Source organism: Bombina bombina, chromosome 3 (genome assembly GCF_027579735.1).
Source record: "Bombina bombina isolate aBomBom1 chromosome 3, aBomBom1.pri, whole genome shotgun sequence".
Taxonomy (NCBI): Eukaryota; Metazoa; Chordata; class Amphibia; order Anura; family Bombinatoridae; genus Bombina; species Bombina bombina.
In genome coordinates this window covers 1,143,846,191-1,143,858,828 of record NC_069501.1, presented here as the reverse complement: position 1 = coordinate 1,143,858,828, position 12,638 = coordinate 1,143,846,191, and the positions used below count along the sequence as shown (strand labels likewise).

The following is a 12,638-nucleotide window of genomic DNA, read 5'->3' as shown; positions in this document are numbered from 1 at the left end:
TTCGAAGCACTTCACAATTTGTCATATGTTGCTGTTCCTTTGAGTGCTTTTAATGCAGCGTTTATGGCGAATAAAACGCTGATCCACACATCCACTGGTGCTCCTGTCTTTCTTTATTTACCTTGAACCTATTATGGTACCACCAGAGAAATTGTGTAAAATGGATAAATATCTAAAAGTTTCCGCTTACACTGATGTTTTTCCGGTTCCTAAGAGGATCTCGGAGATTATTAAGAAGGAGTGGGACAGACCGGGTATACCGTTCTCTCCCCCTCCTAATTTTAAGAAAATGTATCCCATATCATACACCATTCGGGACTCTTGGCAGACCGTCCCTAAGGTGGAGGGAGCTATATCTACCCTGGCTAAGCGTACAACTATTCCTATCGAGGACAGCTGTGCTTTCAAAGACCCTATGGATAAAAAGTTAGAGGGTCTTCTAAAGAAGTTATTTATTCATCAGGGTTTCCTTTTACAACCAACAGCCTGCATTGTTCCAGTTACTACTGCAGCGGCTTTCTGGTTTGATGCCTTAGAAGAGTCTCTTCAAATTGAGACTCCCTTAGAGGATATTTTAGATAGAATTAATGCTCTCAAGCTGGCTAATTCTTTTATCACAGATGCCGCCTTTCAAATTGCTAAGTTGACGGCTAAAAGTGCAGGATTTCCATTTTAGCGCATAGAGCGTTATGGTTAAAATCATGGTCTGCTGATGTGTCATCTAAGTCAAAGCTCTTGGCTATTCCTTTCAAGGGTAAGACCCTATTCGGGCCTGAGTTGAAGGAAGTAATCTCTAACATTACTGGAGGTAAAGGTCATTCTCTACCTCAGGATAAGTCCGTTAAGATCAGGGGTAAACAAAATAATTTTCGTTCCTTTCGGAACTTTAAAGGAGTACCCTCTTCTTCTTCTTCCTCCACAAAGCAGAAAGGGAATTTTGCTCAGACCAAGTCCGTCTGGAGACCCAACCAGGCTTGGAACAAGGGTAAACAACCCAAGAAACCCACTGCTGCTACCAAGACAGCATGAAGGGGCGGCCCCCGATCCGGGTCTGGATCTAGTTGGGGGCAGACTTTCTCTCTTTGCCCAGGCTTGGGCAAGAGATGTTCAGGACCCCTGGGCACTGGAAATTGTGACCCACGGGTATCAACTGGAATTCAAAGAATTTCTCCCAAGGGGAAGATTTCTTCTTTCAAGATTGTCTGTAGACCAGATAAAAAGAGAGGCGTTCTTACGTTGTGTAAAAGACCTCTCTACTATGGGAGTAATTTGTCCCGTTCCAAGACTGGAACAGGGGCAGGGGTTTTACTCAAATCTCTTTGTGGTTCCCAAAAAAGAGGGAACTTTCAGACCCATTTTAGATCTCAAGAGTCTAAAAAAGTTTCTCAGAGTCCCATCATTCAAGATGGAGACTATCCGAACAATTTTACCAATGATCCAGGAGGGTCAATATATGACTACCGTGGACTTGAAGGATGCATACCTTCATATTTTATTCACAAGGATCATCATCAATTCCTAAGGTTTGCCTTCCTGGACAAACATTTTCAGTTTGTGGCTCTTCCCTTCAGGTTGGCCACAGCACCCAGGATCTTCACAAAGGTTCTAGGGTCCCTTCTGGCGGTTCTCAGGCCGTGGGGAATAGCAGTGGCGCCTTATCTGGACGATATCTTGATTCAGGCGTCGACTTATCATCTAACAAAGTCTCACTCAGACACATTGTTGTCCTTTCTGAGAACTCACGGTTGGAAGGTGAATCTAGAAAAGAGTTCACTAATTCCTCAGACAAGGGTTCTCTTCTTGGGAACTCTGATAGATTCTATAGCAATGAAGATTTTTCTGACGGAGGTCAGAAAGTCAAAGATTCTAAATACATGTCGAGCCCTTCAGTCCAATCCTCGGCCATCAGTGGCTGAGTGTATGGAGGTAATTGGATTGATGGTGGCAGTAATGGGCATCATTCCATTTGCTCGGTTTCATCTCAGTCCACTGCAACTGTGCATGCTTGGACAGTGGAATGGGGACTATACAAATTTATCTCCTCTGATAAATCTGGATAAAGAGACCAGAAACTCTCTTCTTTGGTGGTTGTCGCGGGATCATCTGTCCCAGGGGACGTGTTTCCGCAGACCCTCGTGGGTGATAGTGACAACGGACGCCAGTCTACTAGGCTGGGGTGCAGTCTGGAATTCCCTGAAAGCGCAGGGTGTATGGACTCAGTTGGAGTCTCTACTTCCAATCAATATTCTGGAATTGAGAGCAATATTCAATGCGCTTCAGGCATGGCCTCAGTTGGCTTCGGCCAAATTCATCAGATTCCAGTCGGACAACATCACGACTGTGGCTTACATCAATCATCAGGGAGGAACGAGGAGTTCCTTAGCGATGACAGAAGTATCCAAGATAATTCAATGGGCAGAGACCCACTCTTGTTATGTGTCAGCAATCTACATCCCAGGAGTGGACAACTGGGAAGCGGATTATTTAAGCCGACAGGCTCTTCATCCGGGGGAGTGGGAACTCCATCCGGAGGTATTTGCCGCACTGATTCTTCGATGGGGCAAACCGGAATTTATCTGATGGCGTCTCGACAGAATGCCAAGCTCCCGAGATACGGCTCCAGGTCGAGAGATCCTCAGGCCGAACTAATAGATGCCTTAGCAGTGCCTTGGTCGTTCAACCTGGCTTATGTGTTTCCCCATTTCCTCTCCTTCCCCGGGTGATTGCTCAGACCAAACAGGAGAGAGCTTCAGTAATTCTAATCGCGCCTGCGTGGCCACGCAGGACTTGGTATGCAGATCTAGTGGAAATGTCCTCTCTGCCTCCGTGGAAACTCCCAGTGAGACAGGACCTTCTCATTCAAGGTCCTTTATAACATCCAAAGCTAATTTCTCTGCATCTGACTGCTTGGAGATTGAACGCTTGATTTTATCTAAGCGGGGATTCTCTGATGCGGTCATTGATACGTTGATTGAGGCACGTAAGCCTGTCACTAGGAAGATCTATCATAAGATATGGAGTAAATATCTTTTTTGGTGTGAATTCAAAGTCTACTCATGGAGCAAGGTTAGGATTCCAAGGATTCTGTCTTTTCTCCAAGAAGGATTGGAGAAAGGGTTATCAGCGAGTTCCTTAAAGGGACAAATTTTTGCTTTGTCAATTTTGCTTCACAAACATTTGGCAGATGTTCCAGACGTTCAATCTTTTTGTCAGGCTCTAACCAGAATTAAGCCTGTGTTTAAACCAATTGCTCCACCCTGGAGTTTGAATTTAGTTCTTAGTGTTCTTCAAGGGGTTCCGTTTGAACCCATGCATTCCATAGATATTAAGTTATTATCTTGGAAAGTTTTGTTTTTTGTTGCTATTTCTTCTGCTCGAAGAGTTTCTGAGCTTTCAGCATTACAATGTGATTCGCCTTATCTTATCTTCCATTCTGATAAGGTGGTTTTACGTACCAAACCTGGGTTCCTCCCTAAGGTTGTTTCAAATAAGAATATTAATCAGGAAATTGTTGTTCCTTCTTTATGTCCTAATCCTTCTTCTAAGAAGGAGCGTCTGTTGCATAACTTGGACGTGGTCCGTGCCTTGAAGTTTTACTTGCAGGAGACTAAGGATTTCTGTCAATCATCTTCATTATTCATTGTCTTTTCTGGAAAGCGTAGGGGTCAGAAAGCTACAGCTACCTCTCTTTCTTTTTGGCTGAAGAGTATCATACGCCTGGCATATGAGACTCCTGGACAGCAGCCTCCTGAAAGAATTACGGCTTATTCTACTAGGGCTGTGTCTTCCTCATGGGCATTTAAAAATGATGCTTCTGTTGAACAGATTTGCAAGGCTGCGACTTGGTCGTCTCTTCACACTTTTTCCAAATTTTCCAAATTTAATACTTTTGCTTCTTCTGAGGCTAGTTTTGGGAGAAAGGTTCTTCAAGCAGTGGTGCCTTCCGTTTAGGTTCCTGTCTTGTTCCCTCCCTTTCATCCGTGTCTTGTAGCTTTGGTATTGTATCCCACAAGTAAGGATGAAATCCGTGGACTCGTCATATCTTGTAGAAGAAAATTAAATTTATGCTTACCTGATAAATTAATTTCTTCTACGATATGACGAGTCCACGGCCCACCCTGTTATTTTTAAGACAGATTTAGATTATATATATTTTTTGTAAACTTCAGTCACCTCTGCACCTTTGGCTTTTCCTTTCTAGTCCTAACTTCGGTCGAATGACTGGAGGTGGAGGGAAGGGAGGAGCTATATATACAGCTCTGCTGTGGTGCTCTTTGCGCTTCCTGTTAGCAGGAGGATAAATCCCACAAGTAAGGATGAAATCCGTGGACTCGTCATATCGTAGAAGAAATTAATTTATCAGGTAAGCATAAATTTACTTTTTGCAGAGAAACATACAGAGGGGCTAGACATGATACAGGGGGAGTGATGCTACTACTGATTATGAGTTATGAGACCTCTGAGACCCCTGTAGTTATGCCCCTGGTTTCTTGCTTGACTATACATGTACTAACTTAGACAGAAAGGTGAGGGGTATATAGTGATGTTCTTCACCTTTAGAATGTAGTCTTTGTTGGTATGAACCCCATTTTCTTAGCAGGAAGGAAAATGGCTAAACCACAGAGTTATAAAATGTAGTATTTTCAAATGTTATATAACCTTAGAGTATGTAAATATACAATAATTGTTATGTACAAACCCTGAGTAATAATAAAAAGGCAAGTTCTGAATAGCCCAAAGTTCATTCAGGGATATGTTCTAGACATGATAGGTAACTGTACATGGTTAATTAAAGGGACATAATACTCATATGCTGTCACTTGAAAGTGATGCAGCATAACTGTAAAAAGCTGACATGAAAATATTACCTGAACATCTCTATGTAAAAAGGGAAGATATTTTATCTCACAATTTCTTCAGCTCACCAGAGTAATTGCTGTGTAAACAGTTATACTTCAGCTGCTGTCTAGCTACAAGTTGAAGAAAAAAAATCAATAGCCAATCAGCATCAGCTTCGCTGAGGTCATGCAATGCCTTGCTGTGTTCTCATGAGATTTCACTAAAATCTTGTTAGATTTTATTGTAAACTTCCTTAAACTGAATTGTAAAATAGCATGACTGTGCCTGCACATGCCAGATGAACGCTCTATTGCTAGTTCTATTGCTAGCACCCTGATTACAGTGGGGTGTGAATACTTTTGAGGACATTTTTAGGTAAATATCTTCCTTTTTTTACATAGAGGTGTTCAAGTGATATTCTAGTCAGCTTTTTACAGCTATACTGCATCACTTTCCAGTGTTTAAACATTTGGGTATTATGCCCCTTTAAACCAAAGTGCAAACAAGGTATCCAGAGGACAATGCAGGAAAAAAACAAAGTCCAGACAGAGATCCGTATTCTCCCCAGAAACTTTTGCCAGCCTGGTGGCACTCTGAAGTATGGGAGCAGTGTAATATTGTAACATTTTCTATTATCTAAAACACAAATAATTGCATAATTTAACTTTAATTTAGTTAATGATAATGTGTGTAATAAACTTTGAAAAAATTTAGTATTGGCTCATTTTACCTGAATACTGACTTCATTTTTTGCTTGGTGGTGCACCCATTAAAAAGGTCCAGGGAGAACACTGGAAATATGACAAATTAGGTAATCAGAGTCCAGACAACATCCAAAGAGGTAAATGCAATTTTAGTTTGAGTAATTTTCAATGAATACTAAACTTCCAGGCTAGGTACAGAAAGTTAAAGAGAAAGAGAGTCCAATATCAGTTACAGATATAGGCCAAATAATTAAATTCAGGGTTTTCCCCTCAAATAGCTGGCAAACAATATGTCTTCTCAGAGGTGATCCCCTTGCGAGGGGACAAGAGACAAGGGGACTGAAGAACTTGACCAGTTTATTTAAAAAAACTTCCGCTCTTATTGGCTGCAATCTAGCAGGCCTTCCACAGACGTTGGAGATATTTCCACCTGCTCAAGAGTTCAGAGGTTACCATAAATGTGCTTTTAATGCATCTAAGCCAGTGTCTCAGTTTTCTTATAAAGGAAAATAACACAAATTTTTACTCAGGAACTAATATTGGTGAAAATATAATCTAGCCCAATGTCTGATTGCTGAATGTCAAAGTCTGACTCTGTGGGATATAATTATGCTACACAGTTCAGCAGAACACTGTTGTAATGTATGCTTCAAAAAGCTATAATAATATTTTATGTGGCTTATTCAATGCTATCTTGTATTTGAAATTAATGGAACAGTGTACACAGTTTTTGAGAAGCCTGCAAGGCATCTATATATCCGCGACCAGAAAAATAAAATAATTGTATCACTTTTTCCAAGGATTGTCTCTCAAAATCTGTAGGAGACAGATGGACTGGACTTGAAGAACTTGAAGAACCTGAAAAACCTGAAGATCTTGAAGGACTTGAAGATCTTGAAGGACTTGAAGATCTTGAAGATCTTGAAGGACTTGCAGGACTTGAAGGACTTGCAGGACTTGAACGACTTGCAAGACTTGAAGAATGTGAAGCAACAGAAGATAGATCTTTCACAGGTAGAGTATTTGAGTATGTGAATTGATTATATTATGGAGGATATAGCTTTTTTTATTTGAATAGTGTTGAGAAGTCAAAATAAAAAGTGAATCCCTTTATGATTTATATATATATCAGCTAAAACTAGGTATGATAATTTACTATGTAATTCTGCAGAACATATTAATAAAAACATGACAGTAGAGCAGAAACATACAATATGAAAAAATAACATGTTGCTTTATTCTGTGTAACACTGGTGCATATTCAATTTGGCTGCAAATGAACAGCAAATGCAAAACATTTTTTTTTAAATCTTATTGGCTACTAAGTTTTGCACCCTATTAGGGAATGTAGAAACTTCCTAGATGATTTATGCTACGCCTCTTTACACATTTTTTTTTAATATTCACACAGTTTCAAAATTAAGTTCATTCCGTGTACAGTTTCTTTGTACTACAAGGTTTTTACCACCTTGTGTTTACATGGCATAAGGATATTACACACTAACAGCTAGATTACAAGTTGAGCGTTATGACTCAAATAGCAGCGTTATGGGCCATAATGTTTCATTTTCCCTAACGCAGCCATTATGAGTCTTGTCGGTATAGGTGTACCGCAAGCCTTTTAGCCTGTAACGCAACGTCAGTACCGCACTCTTTAAAAATTACGTTATTTCATGGGATTCGCCTAGCGCTGGTATTACAAGTTTTGTGTTCTGGCTAAAAAAACGGTGTTACAGCCTAAAACGACAAGATCCGTAACGCCATCTAAAGTCAGTAGTTATGAGTGTTACGCTACAAATCTGTAACATAAAACTCATAACTAAACTGCTACAAAGTACACTAAACACCCATAAACTACCTATAAACCCCTAAACCGAGGCCCTCCCGCATCGCAAACACTATACTAAACTTATTAACCCCTAATCTGCCTCTCCCGACATTGCCGCCACTAAACAAATGTATTAACCCTTATGCCGCCGCTCCCTGACATCGTCACTACTATAATAAATTTATTAACCCCTAAACTGCCGCCCTCCCGCATCGCAAACACTATTTAAATATAATGAACCCCTAATCTGTCGTCCGCCCACATCGCCCCAACTATATTAAATTTATTAAGCCCTACACCGCCGCCACTATAATAAACCTATTAACCCCTAAACCGCAAGCCCCCCACAATAAAACATACTAAATTAAACTAGTAACCCCTAAACCTAACAATTTCCCTAATTTAAATTAAATTAAAACTTATCTGTCAAATTAAAAAAAACTAAGTTTAAACTAACAATTAAACTAATATAATTATTAAACTAAAATTAAACTAACTACCAATTAAATTAAACTAAATTACACATTAAATCCTAACACTACTCTAAAAATTACAAATGATCTAAATACAAAAAATAAAAAAGACTAAATTACAAAAAATAACAAACACTAAAGTACGAAAAATAACAAGTATCAAAAATAATTACACCTAATCTAATAGCCCTATCAAAATAAAAAAGCCCACCTAAAATAAAAAAAAACCCTAGCCTACAATAAACTACCAATAGCCCTTAAAAGGGCCTTTTGTAGGGCATTGCCCTAAGTTAAACAGCTCTTTTACCTGTAAAAAAAAAAATACAACAGTAAAACCCACCACCTAACCAACCCCCAAAATAAAAAACCTAACTGACAAAAACCTAAGCTACCCATTGCCCTGAAAAGGGTATTTAGGTATTTTACATGCCCAAATCCTAATCGAAAATAAAAACCCACCCAAAAAACCCTTAAAAAAAACCTATCACTAACCCCTGAAGATCCACTTACAGTTATTGAAGTCCCGCTTGAACGATCTTCATCCAGGCGGCGAGAAGTCTTCATCCAGACGGCCTCTTCAATCTTCATCCTGGCGGCAAAGTCCTCATCCAAGCGACAAGAAGTCTTCATCCAGCGGCCTCTTCAATCTTCATCCAGGCGGCATCTTCTATCTTGATCCCAGCGGCGCAGAGTGGGTCCATCCTGAAGACATCCGGCGCGGAGCATCCTCTTCATACGGTAGCCGCCGTACACTGAAACTTCAATGCAAGGTATGCGATCCAAGATGGCGTCCCTTGCATTCCTATTGGTTGAAAAATTTTAATCATATTTGCTGATTTTAGTGATAGGTGGGTTTTTTTAAGGGTTTTTTGGGTAAGTTTTTATTTTAGATTAGGGTTTGGGCATGTAAAAGAGCTAAATGCCCTCATCCAAATGCCATTTTCAGGGCAATGGGTAGCTTAGGTTTTTTTAGATCGTTTTTTTATTTTGTGGGTTTGGGGGGGGGGGTTGTAATGTTAGTGGGTGTTTGTAAAATTATTTTCATAAAGAGAGCTGATGTCTTTAGGGCAATGCCCTACAAAAGGCCCTTTTAAGGGCCATTGGTAGTTTATTCTAGATTAGGTTTTTTATTTATTATTTTTGATAATTTGTTATTTTGTGTAATGTATTTTTTTAGGGGATGTTTGTTTTTTGTAGCAAAAGAGCTGTTTAACTTAGGACAATGCCCTACAAAAGGCCCTTGGGGAATGGGTAATAAAGGGATTATTTATATTTTTAAACAATAATATTTTTGGAGTTGTCTGTACCGTCAAACTTTCATGATTCAGATAGAGCATATAATTTTATGGGCCCTTGGTAGTGTATTCTAGATTAGGTTTTTTTCATTTTGGGGTGTTTTTTTTTTAAGGGTATTAGCATAGGAATAATTGTTATTTTTTTGGATAATTTCATGTGAGTTTTTTTGTAATGGTAGGTTTTTTCTTTTTTGTAATGGTAGGTTTTTTTCTTTTTTGTAATTTTAGGTTTTAGTGTAAGGTAGCTTAGGTTTTATTTCACAGGTAATTTTGTATTTATTTTAACTAGGTAGTTATTAAATAGTTCATAACTATTTACTAACTAGTCTACCTAGTTAAAATAAATACAAACTTACCTATGAAATAAAAATAAAACCTAAGCTAGCTACAATATAACTATTAGTTATATTGTAGCTAGCTTAGGTTTTAATTTACAGGTAAGTATACATTTAGTTTTAAATAGGTATTATTTAGATAATAATTGTAAATTTAATTTAGATCTATTTTAATTATGTTAAAGTTAGGGGGTGTTAGGGTTACGTTAGGCTTAGGGTTGGGTTTAGGGGTAGGTGTAGGGGTTAATAGTTTAATTTAGGTTGTTGCGATGTGGGGGCTGGCGGTTTAGGGGTTAATAGGTTTATTTAGTGGTAGTGATGTGGGAGGCCAGAGGTTTTAGGGGTTAATAACTTTATTTAGTTGCGGCGATGTCGGGGAGCGGTGGAATAGGGGCTAATAACTTTAATATAGTGGCGGCGATGTTGGGGTGCGGCGGAATAGGGATTAATAACTTTAGTATTGTGGCGGCGATATCGGGAGCGGCAGATTGGGGTTAATACCTTTATTTAGGTGGCAGCGATATCAGAAGCAGCAGATTAGGGTTAATAACATTATGTAGGTGTCGGTAATGTCGGGGGCAGCAGATTAGGGGTGTTTAGACTCGGGGTTTATGTTAGAGTGTTAGGTTTAAACGTTAGTTTCTTTTTCCCCATAGACATCAATGGGGCTGCGTTACTGAGCTTTTCTTTCTGAGATCGCAGGTCTTAGACTTTTTTCTGACCCGCTCTCCCCATTGATGTCTATGGGGAAAGTGTGCACAAGCACGTCAAAACATCGCTTGTTTTTGGTGCGGTATGGAGCTTAAAAGCACCATATCGCCCGCACAAGCCAGGTTTTTTAAAACTTGTAATGGCAGCATTATAGGGGATTAAATAACACCACTTTTGTTGCGTTCATTAATTTCCCTATAGAGCTCAAAACTCGTAATCTAGGCGTAATTTAGGTACTTTAGCAAGTTTTGAGGCACTGAGTACTGAGTAAACACATTGACCAAATTGTGAGCTGCTGTTGGATTAACCCTTTTCTAACCACCAATCAGCAAGTGCTACCTAGGGTGCTGAACCAAAAATGGGACAGCTCCTAAACTTACATTCCTTCATTTTCAAATAGAGATAGCAATAGAACAAAGAAAAAATGATAATTTGGAGTAAATTAGAAAGTTTCTTAAAATTGCATGCTCTATCTGAATCATGAAAGAAAAAATGTGGGTTTCATATCCCTTTAAGGGGAGTTCACCAATATGCTTTATGTTAAGAAGAGACAAAAAGAACAAATATAGAGCGCTATAGATAATCACAATCACCAGGAAAAAAAAACAAGATATCAAATACAGGAAAAACAAGGAAAAAATTCCTCAGAGTCCCCAGGGAAAAAGATCTTGTGATATAAATGTTAAAATTATAATAATAATGTCACAGCACTTGTTGGTTGCAGGTGATCAAAAAGGTAAATGTTAAATAAGTTCCTTGAACATTGTAGATTTTTCATATCCTGCTTAACAGGGGCGCTGTTGTAGTTGGACCGGATATTCTCAGCGAGGAATCCGAAATGGAACAGACATCTAAAAAAGCAGAAAACAAAGCGCATCCATGATTCACAGTATACTTTAAGCAACGTTGACACGCATATTCAATAAAAACACACTAGAAATACACATAAAAGCAGCTTATATGTTTTGCTGCCTTGGCAGTCTGATTGATACAGGACACTCCGTTCCCAATCTTTCTCCCTCTGAGCCGCCTTCAATTGGTGGGGAAGTTGTTATGAACGGTCCGTGTCTTTGGATCTCAGAAATAGTGACAGTACATGAGATCTGTACGAAATAAGTATACCGATCTTTATTCCAGGTATACCAACAAAACTTGAACATGCTACTCAGTGGACCCGCCCCTACTCATTTCGTCAGCATTCTAGCCGACTTTCTTAAGGGGTCAATGACTTCTGGTAGCGTATTGTATAAACAGCTGAGATTAAAAAGACAGATAAGGCCAGCCCTCATACATTATGTCATTCTTCTATGAACATATGATAGCTTAATTTAAAAGAATACAAAATGCTTAATTTAAAATGTAATTATCTCAAAATAACTAAAGAATCTTGATCGATTGGAAAAACCAACACGTACAACCTAAAAATCTTCCAGTTTTAAAAGAGTAAAAAAATGTAACATACAGTTAAAGTTCTATCTTGTATCAGGAAACTTTTTAGACATTGTGTAACAAATTAGGACCTGAGATATATGCAAAAATTGCATTATTGATACTTTATTAGGCTGATATGCCCACGTTACTGTTTATATGACTCAATTAAACAAAATATATGTACACACATGAAAAATGGATTAAAAATTTCAACATCTAATTTTTCTTAAAGACAGTATATAATCCTTATGGATCATATTTTTAAGTGATATTTTGGATGTTTTAAGCAATTTGTTAAAGTGTTTATAATATTTAATTTACATGTACATATATCCTACTTAAATCCTTTAGTCTCTATATATTTTTATTTAATCTCTTATTTCCTCAAGCGAAGAAAAAATGCAGCTAAATCTATGTCAATGTTTAATCCCTGCCAGATCAAACTCCCCAGTAAGTAGATTCACTTAGTTTCACACTGTCTGAGACTAGTTACTCTTGTATGTTCATCTCTACAAGGGGATATCTGTTCTAAAAATTTTATTTTTAAATTGGAGATTTTTTTGTTATGCTTAAATCTAAAATGCTTAGATACATTATGGTTTTAAAAACCGTTGGTAATATTCTCTCTGTGTTCGTACAACCTCCTCTTTATCATTTGCTTAGTGCGTCCTATGTAAATTTTTCCACAAATACATTGTAAGTGGTACACAACATATGTGGCACCTCTAAAGTTAATGGTGTAACTTTTTGTATGATTCCAATTATATACTTCATCTGTTTTGTTAATTTTACTACACATACAGCAATAATAATCATAATAAAATTGTTCATATTAACTTGGGCCCCACCAGAGAAGGTGAAATAGACACTAGAAGTCCAAAATATAAACAAAATGATGGATCTAAGGGTGGGGCAAATAATAATATTTTAAAAAATTATGAGAGATCTGATCACTAACATACCTCTGTCTATATAACTCCCAATAGAAGAGGATATTAGGTCCATAGAACCAATAGATTCAA

At 38.2% G+C, this 12,638-nt stretch overlaps 1 protein-coding gene across 2 annotated transcripts in view; it reads left to right on the top strand.

Moving 5' to 3' along the window:
• The window catches only part of PARP4 (poly(ADP-ribose) polymerase family member 4), a 516,705-nt gene that overhangs the window by 365,552 nt on the left and 138,515 nt on the right, over positions 1-12,638 (top strand). For both annotated transcript variants that reach the window (XM_053708536.1, XM_053708535.1), the window contains exon 31: positions 6,344-6,557. In XM_053708536.1, the coding sequence (XP_053564511.1) occupies positions 6,344-6,557 (214 nt within the window). The remainder of the gene's footprint in view (positions 1-6,343; positions 6,558-12,638) is intronic.